This window comes from Rattus norvegicus, chromosome 17, assembly GCF_021556685.1.
Source record: "Rattus norvegicus strain SHRSP/BbbUtx chromosome 17, alternate assembly SHRSP_T2T, whole genome shotgun sequence".
NCBI lineage: Eukaryota > Metazoa > Chordata > Mammalia > Rodentia > Muridae > Rattus > Rattus norvegicus.
This window is the reverse complement of record NC_141550.1, coordinates 86,932,019-86,948,774: the sequence shown is the minus strand read 5'-3', so window position 1 is coordinate 86,948,774 and position 16,756 is coordinate 86,932,019. Positions and strand designations below refer to the sequence as shown.

Here is a 16,756-nt window from a genome sequence, read left to right as displayed (position 1 = left end):
CTCTACAGAGCGTTAGTTCAAGCTCTAACAGGAACGATATTTCTACCAATAATGGTCACGTGGAATATTCCTCAGTGTAACTCTATCATTTCAGCCCTTTGGAGTTGCCTAAATGCTCACATGAAACAGTACAAAGAATGTTGCCCCTTAGGAAGAGGAGAGTACATTGAAAGAAATCCAACCTTTACCATTTATTTTCTAGGTTTTTCAATTTTTTCTTCATTTTTTTTGTTCATTCATTAGAGCATACATGTCGAGAGCAAGGCCCAGGCAAGTCCAGAGAGTGAAGTTAAACTTTGAAAACTCACTGGCTACCAGTACATAGCTCCGTGCAAAAGGACTTTCTCTTCCAGCTCTACTTTGGCTGTCAGAATTTCTCCACAGATATGCCATCTCTGACATCCCTCCCTCTGTGTTTGATGTTCCTTTATTTCTTGAGATGTTGTAGAATTGTTGAGATAACTGACTGGACAATGGAGTCATCACCCTTTTCTATTCCAGCTACGAAAGAAGATCTCTATGCAGTAGGTTAGGACATCTTCTATAGTGTTAGGTCAGAAGTCAGGCCTTCCAACATTGGAACTTGGTAAGGAGAGAAACTGAGATCCCTGTGAGGAAGGTTGGCAGAGGCACTATGCCACTGAGGATCAGGCATAGGATTTCTGTGACCTTCATTCTCAACGCTGAGAGTGACAGCAAGAATCTATTTTATATTCAGTGTGACCTATTATTAAAATGATGGTGGTGATAAATCATTTTAAACGTAAGACGATAATTTAGCAAACAACCCTTTAATGTCAGGAGCAGGTAGGCCCCACAGAAAGGCTAATTCCTTATTACTGATGAAATAAAAATCAAGAAGTCATCAATAAATTATATAGTATAAAGATTATCAGTGAAATGAATAATTAGAACATTTGGCAAGAGAAAGTTTGGGGAGTAAGATCTCTCTCAAGAAGATGAAGTCTGGAAGAAGTAGACACATCCTACTCCTGCTCGATGAGCTATTTCTAACTGATACCTTCTGAGGAAGAGAAAATCCACTGTGTCTAATGGAATATCAACTGAATTCTAGGGCAGACTCCATAGCCACTGAAGTTTGCTAATAGAATATGGACTCCATGTTGTTATTTGAGTGTGTGCATTTTGGGTTTTTTTTTGTTTGTTTGTTTTGTTTTGTTTTTTTGGTATTTTATTTTTTAATTTTATTGTTTTTTTTGGGGGGGTCTGTTTTTTCCTTTCCTTTCTTTTTCGTTTTGAAAGACAAATGAGGTTGGATTGGTAGGGAAGTGGGGAATATTTGAGAGTCATTGGGGGAGAGAAAATATATGATCAAAATACATTGTGTTATTGAAGAAATTAAATATTTTTAGAAAGGATATTGGTATCATGGGGGAAGAGTATGCATGATCTGTGGCATGTGAAGTTTCCTTTAGTATGTTCAAGCAGTACACTTTTATTTCCCATGATTCCAAACTGTCTTTTGCTTTGTTCCCCAGTTCCAGTATAAAGAGCCAACCTATAAGGCCACTCCGGTAACCATGACCCCAGAGATAGAGAGAGTGCGGAGGAACCAGGAACAGCTGAGTGCGGCAAGTCATCCCGTTTTCTTTTATATTTTATTTAACATGATGTACTTTTATTTAAAAAAATGCTTTCTGTGAACCAATGAATCCTCTATGCATTTGGTCATTCTGTCACACATCTTAGTGCATGAAGTTTGACTTGGGTGAGTCAGGAAGTTTGAATCATGTATCTGACTCACAAAGTCTTCATTAAATAAGCAGGACACGAGGATTCACAAGGGCCACATCTTTTCCACATGCACCTTTTACTTTAACGTTAAATCTCCAAAAATATATCTAGGTAAAGAGCTGGAGGTAGAGTGGCTTGTGTATTGGAAAGGAAAACAAGATTAGAGATGGGGCAAGAGAAGACGGCTTGACTGGTATGGAGGATGCAGCACCAAAGGAAAGCACCTTATAAATGAAATGGAAGACATCAGCCAGTCACTTCATAATCTACTGTCATAAAGCAGGCCTAATTAACAGTAGAAAGGGACCTCTGCTCTATGCTAGGTCCTCTTTTAATATTATATGCAAACACCCGAGCTCAGCATTATTCATTTCTTTGACTGGTGGGTGAGGAAAAATGACTTTTGAGGAGTCAGAGAGCATGGCAAAGATCCACTGAAGTAAGAGCAAATCTGGGACTTGAACTCCGGTCCCCTGGAATTTAGGAATCTCTTTAAGGGAACTACAAGTAATGGTTTTATCTTTTGTCTATCCTTTTATGGAACTTTCCCCAATAGCAAGAATAGCCTCTTTCTTGCAAAATTGGCATTTTGAAAGATTTTAAAATTTAAAAGTACATTCTCCCAGGTAGAGAGGAAAATCAAGGTCAATATATTTTATCTTGAATGATACCTCAGACGGTGGAAGAAGTCAGGGATGTTTTAAAGGTGGGAAGTTGAGGGCCAGAAATGGACTAAAGCACCTTCTCATCCTGCTGCAGGGACTTAGTTCTAGTTTTTTGTCCTGGCATCATTCTGCTGTTTCTATTTAAGTAAGTAAGCTCCCTTACTTCCATTGTAGAGGTTGTAGTTAGTTTTGACAAAGACACACACCCCTTCTCCTCCTCTTCTTCTTCCTCCTCCTCTTCTTCCTCCTCCCCCTCCTCTTCTTCTAGTTTAGTTGTTTTGAGACAGTGTTTCTCTGTGCTACTTTGCCTGTCCTGGAACTCACTCTGTAGACTTGGCTGGCCTCAGACTCACAGAGATCCACCTGCTTTTGCCTCACAAATGCTGGTACTTAAGGCATGCACCGCCATTCCAGGCTGAGGATTCCCCCCTTTAAGCACCACAGCCAATACTTCTTGATCAGTTGAGTTCAGCCAACAGGAGACCACTGTGAAAGTCCCATGTATAAAAAGCCAGAGTGGATTTGCGTGCAAACCTTTGTTTTAGTCACTCGGGGTCCTTTTTACTATTTATTAAAATTTGTATATATCCTCTATAGGTCAAACACAAAGGAGAGCTAAAACAAGCAACTTCCATTTTGGATCTGCCAGGGCTGAAGAGAGTGAGAGAAAACCAGAAAACTATCAGCAATGTGTGAACATCTTAGTATTTATTATTTTTATTTAATCATATCAAATGTGTCAATATGCAGATAAAAGATTAGAGTAATGGTTTTCAACCTGTGTATTGAGATTCCCCCAAAGTTGGATATCATATATTTACACTACAATTCATGACAGTAACAAAATTACAGTTATGAAGTAGCAATGAAATAACTTTATGGTTGTGGATTATCACAACATGAGGAAAGGTGTTAAAGGATTGTGTTACTAGGAAGGTTGAAACCCACTGTATTAGAGTTTTCCTATCTGAGTTGTTAGTCTCAGTTGATCGGCAGCTTCCTCAGAGGACAGTGTCAGGGCTGTAGGGACATCAGGGCTCAAGTGCTATACTGTGATGGGTGTCCTGAAATTTGTGGCATGCATTTCTCTTCTTACTTTTGTGCTGGTGATTGTCATGGTTTCCTCACTGAAGGCAGGGGTAGATCCTGACATCTTGGTTCTGCAGTCTAGCTTTCTTGCTGTTTCTTACCTGCCCAAGTTCTAGTTTGTCAGGCCCCTCCAGGCCCTTTCTCCCATTCATGATGATTATTACTATGTTTCTGGGAGGAAATGGTGAAGTATGTATGGTTGACTGAATCTATCATGTGAAATGGACCAGTTCACGGGCACTTGGCCCAAGGCCGCATTTTTACTTAGACTCATGGACGACTCTAGATCCATCTGTTTATATAACCCACTCACAGTTCACTGAGAGAATCCTTCTAGGAAGTCATTAACATACAGAATGGGTTCTTTGGAAGAGGAAATTCAGAAATCTATTATCTTCAAAGAAATGATTCATTCCTCAAACTCATAAAGTCATTTGGTCAGTTTATAAACCAAAGGCAGGTTATCATAGATACTTTCTCTAACAGTCACCTATCTTTTAGGGGAGTACTATCATTTCTTCCCAGTCATACTTGATGGGGCTCTAAAGAAAGAATATGTTTAGGGAGAAAGAGGCATGGTATAGCGAGAATCATGCTGTCTTTATATGGCTTGCCGTGATCATGTCTTGGAATAAAGTGCTTTCAAGGTCATGGTGTAGTTAATTTCTGAGAAAACATGACTATACAGAACCATTCTATTTAAAGAAGACTTGTAATATCCACAAAGCATTTCTTCTCATATTTACCTGTGAATATGAGCTCACTATAGGCTTACTGGAGGTATATTTGAGCCTCTCCATGGTGACTGAAAAGAGGGACAGTCCTATCCTAAAGTGAAAAAGATGCTTGAAGGAGGAAAGCAGTTTACATCTTCTCCTTCCCCTCTTCCCCTCTCTCCTCTGTTTTAATGACTTCCCTTCCTTTGCTAGCCCTTTAAAATTACATTGACATGATTCTTCTGTGTGTCAAGTGATTGACAATCCTCTATTTTTTCTCTGAAATGGTAGGTTTATTATAAAGGCCAATTGGGAAGGGCTACAGCTTTGAGCGTAACGCCCGAAATGGAAAGAGTAAAGAAGAATCAAGAAAATATCAGCTCGGCAAGTGGTTTTCTTTCATGTTGGACCATTGCAAAGGATGTATCCTTTAAGATTTACTTGCATTGTTTATTGTTTTACAAATAAACTGTATTTCCAATAAGCATGTATGCTATTGCAGATGAATCCCAAAAACCCTCACCCTGTATACTTACATTAATTGTAGAATCCTTCATTAATATTCCCAGATGGGTTACATCTCTAGTTTGTTTAAGCAATGACTCATGCTATTTTAATCAGTATCTTTGAAATTGGCTAAGTCTTTGATGTCTACATTAAAAAAAATTGTCATTTTACTGATGTACTTCTCTGAACATGAGTTGTTAAATGCTTCCTATAAAGGCAAATTTGAAAATGAGTAATTCAAAATAAGAGTTCAGAAAGTAAAAAAAAAATAGTGCATTCAATATAGAATTCAGTTAGTCTGGAAAGCTGTTTCACGGTTAGGATGCTTTTCCTTGGTAGATTTCATACCCCACTGCTGGAATCCCTCAAATGCCTGCAGATCTGAGTATCATGGGCCTGCTCACAGCACACCCACAGAGTCTCCATGCCTGTGGGTCAGCATTTGGGATTCATAATTGACAGCTCCCTCAGAGCATTTCTGTCCAAAAATATCAGGCATATTCAGCATCAATTCTCTTTAAGATGTAACTACTCAGGAAAAAAATTAGGTTTTTTTTCTTTTCTTGATTTTTCCTCATTCTTGAGGGAGGGAGGAAAAGAAAGGAAATCAGAAGCTATCTTGTTTGTTTCCCTTCACACTCTCAGAGTAGACAATTACTTAGGAACAGAAAATGCATATTGTTCTCTCTCATGCTTCATTCTTTATGTTTAATGTGCTAAGCAATGTCGCTGGAGGTTATTTGCTGATGGCTGGCCTCATGCTTGTTGATTGACAGTTGTAGAATAACTTTTAAGGGAAATCATCAAGAGTGTGATTTTCTGGAACACAATGTTGTTCACTGAAAGAAAAGTTATCTGGGGAATAATTTTGAGTAAGTTGGGCATGACACACCCATTTGAAAAGCTTTCAAATGTTATGCAATTTCTAGATTATAATTATTCAGTTATATGGGTGTCTCCTGTTATTTATTTATGTATTTATGTATTTATGTATTTATTTACTTATTTATTTATTTACTTTTGCAGGTGAAATACACTCAGGACCATAAACAAATGAAAGGTAGACCATGTGTGATCTTAGATACACCTGCTTTGAGACATGTAAAAGAAGCACAAAATCATGTTTCCATGGTAGGAGGCAACGGATCACTGTGTCCATGACTAAAACATACTAAGGAATGGCAAGACTTGTGTTTGGATGGCGTTCGCTCACTATTAATCTGAACAACTAACAAAACATAGGAATTTGAATGAGCCCTTGGGGCAGGGTGTTATAGTTACACTGCAATGTAATGAAAACTTTTTCTCTAATAAAATAATTTCCCCCTCAATGATTTTTGGTGTGTTCTTATTTCTAACTTGACTACTATAAATACATTTTGTGAATGATGTTTACCTAGATTTTGGTTTTCATTTAATTTTAAGACATACTTTGATATATTTGAATATTATAAAGAAGATTTTTAGTGTGTTTCAAGAACAGTTTCATATTGTAATTTTTTTCACCATGAAGTTTACCCATTTAAAACGTTTAATATAAGCTAGTAGAGGACTGCTTTTGTAATTATATATAAACTTTTATAGCGCATATAGAACTCTCTTCATCTAATTTTAAATAGTACTCTTGTGTTGACAAATTATGTTTAAATAACTTATTACTATTGTATATTGAAGGTAAAAGGATTAGAAATCAATCTGTAGTCAAATTGTTTGTTTTAGGAAGTAAATGTTTTAAAGTGATTGTCTTTTCTACCTCACTAATATGTAGATTTACGTATCATTTAAAGGAGGTACTATTTATAGTATTTAAAAATATAAAAAATCAGCACTTGATTTCTGACATTGTTTTAGACCACATGAGGAAATTATATTATATCACAGTATATTATACTTATTATATATATTAATCAGATATATTTTATGTGACTTCTCATTTTATAAATGTTTTGTGAGATAATTAGACATTTCAGTTAGAGTTAATAATAATTTCTTTTTCAGGTCAAATATCATGAAGATTTTGAGAAGACGAAGGGAAGAGGCTTCACTCCTGTTGTGGACGATCCTGTGACGGAGCGGGTGAGGAAGAACACCCAGGTTGTGAGCGATGCTGCCTATAAAGGGGTCCAGCCTCATGTTGTGGAGATGGATAGAAGACCTGGGATCATTGTTGGTAAGCCTGCAGTCTCCCCATGGGTATGCTTGGTCAAAAGACTACGCCTGCTCTAGAACTAGCTTCTGTATTCATCTGACCTCACAGGTGTCATGTAAATTCCAACTAGGGCCATAGGTAGAATGTTTTTGTACCATAATGAAAAGGATCCAGAACATCCAGAAAATAGCATTGCTGGTTTCTTCCAACTCTCAAACCTTCTGGTTAGCATCGCCTTGTTAATCAGGTATCCCAGGGAGGGGGAAGTGATTACAACGATTGAGTGTTTTGCTTCCTTTAGCTTCTGTAGTTGCTTGGTGAAACTGTTGCACTGTAGACATCGTGTACATGGGAGACAGCCATTTCCCACTTTTGTTCCTTTGTCATTAAACAGAGAACCTGATGGTATTCTGTAGCATGAATCACTTGTATTTCTGAATATTGTTTCCAAACTAGGATATTTGAGGGCCATGCAAAAGCCCATTTATGTAGAGAGGAATCCTTCTCTGTTCATAGTTTCTTTTCCTTCCACTCAGTCCAGGGAAATTCTAGGGAATGTGGCTTGAGACATCAGTGGGAATCAGACTGAAGTATAAGCTGGGAAGGAAAAGAATTGCAATGTCAGTGCAGATCTAGGCTTTGAACCTTGTTTCCTAGGAGGCCATCAGCATCTGAAGTTTTATATTTCCTTCAGCTGTGTAGCTCACTATGCAGTCACCTTCAGCCTTGCTGTGACAAAATGCGCACACACAAAGACAACGTGAGGAAGGACTTATTTGGGTCCGCAGTTCAAAAGCACATTATAACCCATGAAGTTATGGTGGGAGTAGCTGAGGCGGCTGCTCGCATTGAATCCCCTGCTAGGAGGCAGTGAGTGATGGCTACTGTGTTCAGCTCCCTTTCTCCCTTTCCCACAGTCCAGAGCTACAACTCAGAGACTGGTGACACCTGCATTTAGGGTGGGTCTTCCCCTTGATTGCTTTAGTCAAGAGAATCCCTCACAGGTGTGTCCAGAGATTTGTCTCCACAGAGATTTTAGCTAGAGTCAAGTTGACAATACAAGCCATCACAATCAGAGAGTGGCAACCACGGTGTCTTAGTTGTGGTTTCATTGCTTCGAAGAGACAAATATAAAGGCAAATGTTTAACTGGGGCTGGCTTATAGTTTCAGAGGTTTGGTCCACTATCGTCATGGTGGGGAGCTTGGTAGCACGCTGGCAGACATGGTGCTGGAGAAGTAGCTGAGAAGTAGCCTTTGTGGGCAGCAGAAGGAGACTGAGTTTACGGGATCTCAAAGCCGGCTCCCACAGGGACACAGTTTCTGCAATAGTGCTACTCTCTGTGGGCCAAGCTTTCAGACACTTGAGTCTATGTGGCCATACCTATTTAATCCACCACACATGGTATATTCTTCTCAGTAACGTTGATGCTGTTACTTTCCTCTTCAAGAGGAAGAGCTTCTGCTTGAGTGTCACAGCAGTCAAAGGGCACAGAGAGGTTAGTAGGTAGGGAAACATGTATTTGACAAAGTAACATTTCAGTGTAAAGCAAGAGTGCTAGCATCAGAGCCCTAAGTGATTTGGATCGTTACCAAAGTGAAACTGAATATTTTCCAAAGAAACACTCCAGAACTATTTTAGGCCTGATAGCTTTACTCATCTTTCCAGGTTGATTGCTTAAAGGGATCATAATAAGATGGATGGATGGATTGTGATGTTTTCAGTGAAAGTAATGCAGAAGTAGAGAGTTCCATTGATTTGTGCTAATAACTCATAAGAGAGAGTGGTGTGATTCATCTCACCCTAGGGTCTTACAAAGATCAGGCACCAGGACTGATGGAGAAATGACTGCTAAAAATGATGAAACTGTCTAGACAGGACTCTCAGAGTTAGTATTTATCGCATTTGCAATAACAGTTATTGCTATGTTTTTTAAATATAAGATTTATAACCAAAGATTATGTATGCAGTGGGCAATCCAGAAGTCAGTTTATTTCTTTTTATGGGGAAAATCAGTGTCCAGGAAGGCTTGCTTAAGAAATTATAAAATGAAATACATTTAATGAACACTAAACCTCCCAATGAGCCAGGGTTTATACCAGGCATCAAAATATAAGTTTTGAAATATTATAGATTTGCTAGTCAGTATAGATCAAAAGTTGGTCCTAGTCCTATTTTTATTGTGGGGACCTGATGCTTACTAACTGGATTAACTTGGCAATGTTAATCTATCTGAGTCTCTTGTTCCTCACCTATGAAATGGTAATGATAGCAATGCATGTGGTAGTATATATATGATGCCTAATGAGTTAGGTCCTGATAGAGAATAGTGCTTGGTGTACAGTCAGCAGTATGTAATTGGTAGGGAAGTCTTTGCTTTTAATTCACTAGTTATGTTATTTTAACCTCACCTCATTTCATTTCTGTCACAACTGGGTACTTATTTCCCAGTTGTTTGTCACCACACAGCCCATTTAGACTCATCCATTATAACAACAGATTCATTCACAAATGATTAAACTTGAATTTTGCCTTAAGCTACAATACAGCAAGGGCACATTGGCCTCCATGTCTGTTGGTTACATGTCTGTCGTTGTGACAGAATACCTGAGAGATCAACTGAAAAGAGGAAAGCGTTAATTTGACTGACAGCATGAGGTTTTAGCCCATAATCATTTGACTCTATTGCTTTGGGTCTGTGACAGTGCAATATGTCAGAGTGTGTGAAAGAGGAGGACAGCCACCGGGAAGCAAAGGATACTCTGGTGGGCTTGTCCCAATACATTTATTTATTTATTTATTTCCATAAAAACTCTATTCTTAAAGGGAACGCCCCTGATTATCTATCTTTCACTAGTGATCACCTCTTACCGTTTCTATAACATTGAATTATGTCAAAAGGTAGAGAAGAGTTCTTCACCACATGTGCCTTTGGGGGACACTTCAGAAATAAGCAATGCAATTGCATGCAAACTGAATGCAGAAGTAAATTAATCTATGGTCCATTGATGGGAGGAATCACTTTTCTTGGGTCTTCATCCCCTACCCCTTATGGTTCTGTGTTAGAATCCTTTTTACAGAGTTGATGATAAATGTGTCCTATATGGCTTTATTTGTTCCCATAGACTCAGAAATGGAATGAAAACTGGTCCTTGCCACTTGTCTACATTTTCAGCATCCTTTCCTGTTACAGGGAGAGAGGCTTAAAAAAAACCCCTTCTTGTCATTTCCCAGAATACTCAGGTGTTGTCCTTAGTCAGGAATTTTAAGCAGATGTTGACTGTTTTGGTGTGGAGCAAGGAGGGTTGGGGACTGGGGATGCAGTAGGACTGACTATAACAGCCACGTGTCAACCTGCCTTGTGTGGAGTCACGGGTGCTTCATGACGACTTCCATGCTGGGCAGTGAAGAACTCAGGCTGCTCAAATTTGATACAAATGTTCCTTAGCAGCTACATGGGAAAGTGAGTTGTGTCTTTCTGCCTGCCTTGAGTATCCTACCATCACCACCACCACCATTCTCTGGACTCTGAGTGCACTGAGCTGCTTTAAATGTGTTGCATTTGCTTGACTGATTTCCATACGGGCTTTCCAAAGTTCCCTCTTGACCTCTTGGTTTCTTCCTTTCGGTGAAAGACCTTAAAGTGTGGCGTACAGATCCCGGATCCATCTTCGACATTGACCCCCTGGAGGACAATATTCAGTCTCGAAGTCTCCATATGCTCTCTGGTATTTTTCGAGTTCCTCTCATTCTCTGGGTTTTGTCCTGAAAGCTAATGATGATGAACTATAGACTTTCGTGTGGCCAACGTGCCGTGTGAATTTGAAGTTGAGCGTTCAGAAAAAAACAAGGAATGTACTGTGTCACTTTAAAATAACATTAGTTATTTATGAAAACAAAACTTACAGTGGAGCTTGGAAATAAATCCTACATTAGTTTGTCCTAGATTCATTTAAAATGTTGTCTTGGGCATACTTACATTTGCCTTTTATTGGTAAATATGATTCTATAGGCTTTCTGGGACTGCAGACCTAGTTATTTGGATTGCCAAGAGCTTCTGGGACAAAACGATTTGCCTCATGAAATACAATGTTAGAGTGTTTTAGAGTCAGGTTTCAAAATTATATATAGAACAATGGAAAGGATAGTCTGAAAATTACTATCCAAGCACTGTCTCCTCAAGGGCTACTTGAAAGCAAGCATTCAAAGCAAATATTTGCTTTCAAAGAAATGTCTTACTTTTCTTTTTTAACCATACTTGGTATTTTATTGGATATTTTTTTATTTCCATTTCAAGTGCTATCCCTTTTCTAGGTTTTCCCTCCAGAAACCCACTATTCCATTTACCCTTCCTTTCTTCTGTAAGGGTACTCCCCCATCCACCTACCTACTCCCTCCCACCTTCCAGCCCTGACATTGCCCTACACTGGGGCATCAAGCCTCGACCAGACCAAGGGGCCTCTCCTCCCATTGATGCCCAACAAGGCCATCCTCTGCTACATATGCAGCTGGAACCATGTGTCCACCCCAGTTATTGTCCATCTCCTACCCCTTAATAAAACCAGATTACAATAGTAAACATCTTTTAGGTCCTGTATGCATGGGATGTAGTCCATGCTAAGTCTGGGGATGAAGTCTGGGGATGCTTGACTACAATGTTATAATAGCAGAGAGTGGGGATTATTACTTAATTAGAGATTGTTCTTGCTCTCCAGTGAAGCTTTTAAGGAATTTATCAGTTTTATAAATCATTCATTCATCTGTCTGAACATTCTCCCTCTGCTGTAGAAAAGGCAAGTCAGTACCAGAGCCGCCTGTCTTGCTCACACTCTGGCAGCACTTTTGGTACGGGTCTGGGAGATGACAAGTCAGAGATCTCCGAGCTCTACCCTAGCTTTTCCTGTTGCAGTGAGGTAACAAGACCATCTGATGAAGGAGGTATCAGATTGCAGTCATTCAAAATTAACTCACCTCTCAGACGTGCACCAGAGTGTGTTTTGCATCCTCTCACCTTTGCACAAACAGCTTGAGTGCATTTGAAATTTTAATTCAAAGTTGGCAAAGTTAAAGCTACTTTACTTGTATTTAAAGCTACTAATTTGTAGTTTTGCATGCTTCCATATTGCCCATGTAATGGATCTATGATAACAAAAGGATCCTGGGATTTGCTCCCTGAGTGCATGCCTTGGAGGGTATATCGTGGATCTGCACAGTCTTAGTAGACACCAGAATTCTGGGTAGTTTCTGTATGGTTTCCATTGGGGGAAAAAGCACTCTTACAGGAACATTTGACTGGTTGAGAGATTGCTATCAATTGGCGTGTGTTTAAATCCTGTAATATATTTATTGAGTTAGAGCTTTCCAAAAAGAAATGGCACCATAGGCCTTGGAATGTACAATTCTCTTTTTAAGTAGAAAATTTTGTTGGTATTAATAATCACATGTCAATGTGAACTCTACTCCTTTTCCTGTGCTTTTTTTCTTCATCCAAGCTAGTGGATTGCTTCTAGAACTTTCAGTGAATTCCATTAGGATATTAAATGCCAGCCGCTGCTGATAAAGCTGTTCTTAAAGGCAAGATTCAGTGCAATGGGAGGGCAAAGGGACAGCTCAGAAACTATGAATTTCTTTTTCAAGATCAGATTGCCGAAGTCTCTAGGCAGGAGTTTGAAGTTAAGTAGTTTAATACCTGTGGAAAGCAAGTATCTGTGCCAAGAACAGCTCTTGTAGTAAAGCCATTGTCCATATTTATCACAGCAATACTCTAATGAACATAAAATTACTCATATTCTGGGCTTGAGAGATGGCTCAGTGGTTAAGAGCACTGACTGCTCTTTCAGAGGTCCTGAGTTCAATTCCCAGCAACCACATGGTGGCTCACAACCATCCGAAATGGGAGTCCGATGTCCTCTTCTGGTGTGTCTGAAGACAGCAACAGTGTACTCACATGCATGAAGTAAATAAATCTTTAAAAAATATAGACATATTCTTGATGCTTGAATTGTAAACTCAGTCCATCCTGAGATTGTTAGAGTATTTGTCAGCATGTGGGAGACTCCCTTTTATACACCCCCCCCCCCAAGACAGCGTCTTGCTATTTATAAGCCTACTCAGGCCTCAATCTTATTTTCTTCCTGCCTCAGCCTCTCAAGACTAAGATTGCAGATGCCTGAGAGTTTGGCTTTATTGTAGATAAAATGTTGATGCCTTTCTTCTGGGTCTGGTTCATTCATGAAGGGTTCCATAACTTTAATTCATTCTCTCTCTCTCTCTCTCTCTCTCTCTCTTTCTCTTTTTTCAGTGTAAGATATTGACATTTCTTTTAGTGCATTTCAAATTTTGAATGTACACACTAATGTTGACATGCGATGAGCTAAAAACAAGAAGCAAGTGTAAGAACTAGCTGTAGTCAGTGACATGTGACATCATCCAGTTAAGCATACTGGAGTTTTTTCTTATCATAGAGCATTTGCTTCAGTGGTGACTCTTGTATCCCATGCATGCACACCAGCACGGTCTTCTCTCATTTACTCATCCCCTCAACAAAGACAGACAAAGAGCTTGGATCTGTAATACATTCCATAGTGAACAAAAGCGACGGATCTGCTGTGGGGTGGGGGAGGGCATAGCCTCTGGTGGGTGACTCTGATATTAAACAGACACAAAAATGATACTAGATAATTATAAGCAGAGTGTAAGCAGGGTGAGCGAGCAGATGGGATGGGGCACAATAGTTAAGAGGCAATTCCATTTAGCCATGATGTCAGAGAAGCCTTCCTTGAGGAAGAAAAGTGATTCTGACTAGACAGAGTACTGGTTGTTGAAGTTCAGAGACTGCACCGGAGATGTATTTTGAAGGCTTCTTTCAAGTCTGTGATCTTGGATGACTCCATATGGATATAGAAAATTCAGATGTGCCTACTCCAGAAGCTACAGTTCCCCATCTTCAGTAGTGAGAGATGCCTGTGTTGGCTTGGGTCACTACCTTTTCTTTCCTAAGGATGTCAAACCCGCTGCTAATAATTGCATACTACCTCCTCTTGCTTTCTCAAATCCTTCTGTTTTGACTCGAATTATTTCATCCATCCCTAACTGAAGCTGAATGGAATGAGAAGATGTCTGTGTCGAGAAAAAGTACAAACAAATAGTCTTTTACTTATATTAAATGTTGAAGAATACGGCTAAAACTAACTTGTTATCGTCCTGCCTCAGCTCCCTGTTTACTGAGATTATAGGCATGTATCATGCCGAAGTAGTAAGAACTTTCAAAATATTTATTGATGATCTGGAGAGAAATACTTGGATAAAGCACTCGCCACCGAAGCATTAAGAGTTCAATTTGAATTCTCAGAAATGACAAAAATGCCCAGTGCCGCACGGCAGCGCCTTTGCAATTCCAGCCTCAGAAGGCAGAGGCAGGGAATCTTGGGAGCAGGTTGCCGAGCTAGACCAGTCTATGTTGGTAACTTCAGGGTTTAATTCCAACACTTTGCTTTGCTGAATAAGGCGAAGAGCTACTGAGGGAGATGTTAACTTTGTGCTTCCTCATATATACTCACAAAAATACATGTATACATGCATTTAAATATACTACACATATATACATGTACAACCTGTTTGCTTGTTTATGTCTTTCTGTATTTAGTTGTGAGTGAGAAGGGCTGGGGTAGAATTTTGGGCTTCCTGACTATTAGGCAAGCACTCTACTAAATACTTAGCCCCAAAACATTATTTAAAATGAAGATACAGAGGTAGGTTTTTGGCAGGAAGTGATGGCTCACTAGGTTGAAGAAGGCCTTGTCATGTCAAATTGACTTTTTGGAGATATCTATAAGTTTCTGCCATTTGTAGGCACCTGTTACAAGGCAGATACATTCTTTCTTTTCTTTTTATTGAGGTTTACAAGTTGTTTACTAAACTGGGGAATGTAGCCATAGTATACAAATTTTTACAGTCACTCTTCTGTACAGTAGATCACTACAGTTTATCCCTCCTAAGACTTCCTACCTTCCAGCAATATCTCACCCTTCCTACCCTTCCCTCCTGTCCTGCTAACCAGTATTCAGTTCTCAACATCTATGAGCTATGTTTCTTCAGGGTCCACATGTAAGTGACATCATGTGATATCTGTGCCTGGCTTACTTCACTTGACATGATGTGTTCTCCAGGTCCATCCATGTTATCAAGTGATATAATCCCCTTCTTTCCCAAGGCTGGATATGGTTTCACTGTATCTGTGTATTGTGTTTTCCCTATCCAAACCCTGGGAATGGATGCCTAGGCTTCTCTATATCCTAGCTGCTATGGAAGATGCTGTACACTGATCTCTCTCCAACAGTCTTAGTCTGAACTTGACTTCATCTGTAATCTTCTTCATGATCAAACAAATGCTTTGGTCATAGCGTTACAAAGACCATTTGGGTTTTCAATTCACAGTTTAGATTTATCAGATAATTATGCTTGAACAAAGTAAAAGGATTTCCCCAATAACGTCATTGTGAAATGGTTTGGTTTCCTCCTGTATCTGGGGTACTATATAAACCTGCTTTATCCAGTATAAAATAGTAAAGAAATTTATACTAGAAACAATAAGAAAAGGAAAAATGTAATTTTAGAAATGTCATTAGCAAACATTGTCCCTAGAGTCTGAGGGGACACCTAATCTAATGGCTGATGACCAGTACAGAGATATACTCTTTCTTTAGGGACACTTTCTAGTCTTACAGGTAGGCATACAGGTATGAAGAAGAACCTAAAATGTATAAGTAAGTTTGATGACATCAACTCGGACGATTTACCACCAGAAGGTATCTATGTTCTATGGAAGAGTCTTTAAGAGACATGAAAATATACCCCTAATTCTATTCACTTTAGGTGACGTGAGGCATAATTATTGACACCCACCTTGTCTGTTCAAGTGGATAGTGGCGTACAAACTTTGTACATTCAAAACCAGCCCGCCACCCCAACTAACCAACTACTGTTAGGGGTCTGAGGTCTTTCAGGGATTTACCAGCCTGACCATGAGTAAATTTTAATAAATAAGAGGCTTTATTAAATACTGGCTGGGATCATGGATACTGGCCAGGTTTGTGCTCAAGACTCATACTCAGAATATGACCCTATATTACATTAGTCAGCGGGTTATAATAAAGGAAAAATTCACAGAGCTGTGCACTTCCTGCCTTCCTGCCATCAGAGACCATCATACCTCCTGCTTCTTATGTACTTCCTTTCTCCATGTGATCAAGCACACATTCTTGCAGCTAGGGTAATCAACCTTTACAGAAGCAAAACTACATGGCTTGTTATCTTACACAAGCTACAGACCCCAGCATTCCAGGAATTATCTGTGTGGACAAGTGGGGCTTACAGGTCAGAAGCATATTTGTTTCCTAGATCTCTTAATCATAGTAATTTAAACTTAAAACCTAGTGCTGGTCATCACAGTATCCTATCCCCTGTGAATCTGTGCTTCATGAGCTTGCGACCTGCTAGGAGATAGCTACAGCTTTTTAGGTTCCAGAGCCTTTTTGGAATAATCTGTACTTTGGTTCTTTATCCCTTCTCTGTGTTGAAGTCATTAGAAAGGTTTCTCAGCTGTACCATGCAAAGTCTCTCCTGTTGCTACTCATCTCACTGTTGTGAGAAAATACCTGATAGCTGACAGAAAGATACAGGGGAGGCAGGGTTGGTTTTAGCCCAGGGCTTATGAGAGTATCCAGTCCATCATGGTAGGATGGGCATGGTGGTATTCTTGGTTGCAGAAGCTTGTGACTAAGACTCCTCACATCTTGGCTAACCGGAAAGCAGAGAGCTTGGACCACAAGCAGGGTTCCATTATAACTCTCAAGAGCTGCTTCCTCCAGTGACCAC

General features: G+C 39.5%; 1 protein-coding gene across 5 annotated transcripts in view; it reads left to right on the top strand.

Annotated features, from left to right (window-relative positions):
• Nebl (nebulette) overlaps positions 1-16,756 on the top strand; it is a 351,844-nt gene that overhangs the window by 315,423 nt on the left and 19,665 nt on the right. Inside the window, 6 exon segments of one of the 5 annotated variants that reach the window (NM_001389243.1) lie at positions 1,500-1,592; positions 4,517-4,609; positions 5,759-5,863; positions 6,731-6,902; positions 10,516-10,608; positions 11,669-11,818. In NM_001389243.1, coding sequence (NP_001376172.1) covers positions 1,500-1,592; positions 4,517-4,609; positions 5,759-5,863; positions 6,731-6,902; positions 10,516-10,608; positions 11,669-11,818 — 706 coding nt within the window. 5 annotated transcript variants of the gene reach the window in all.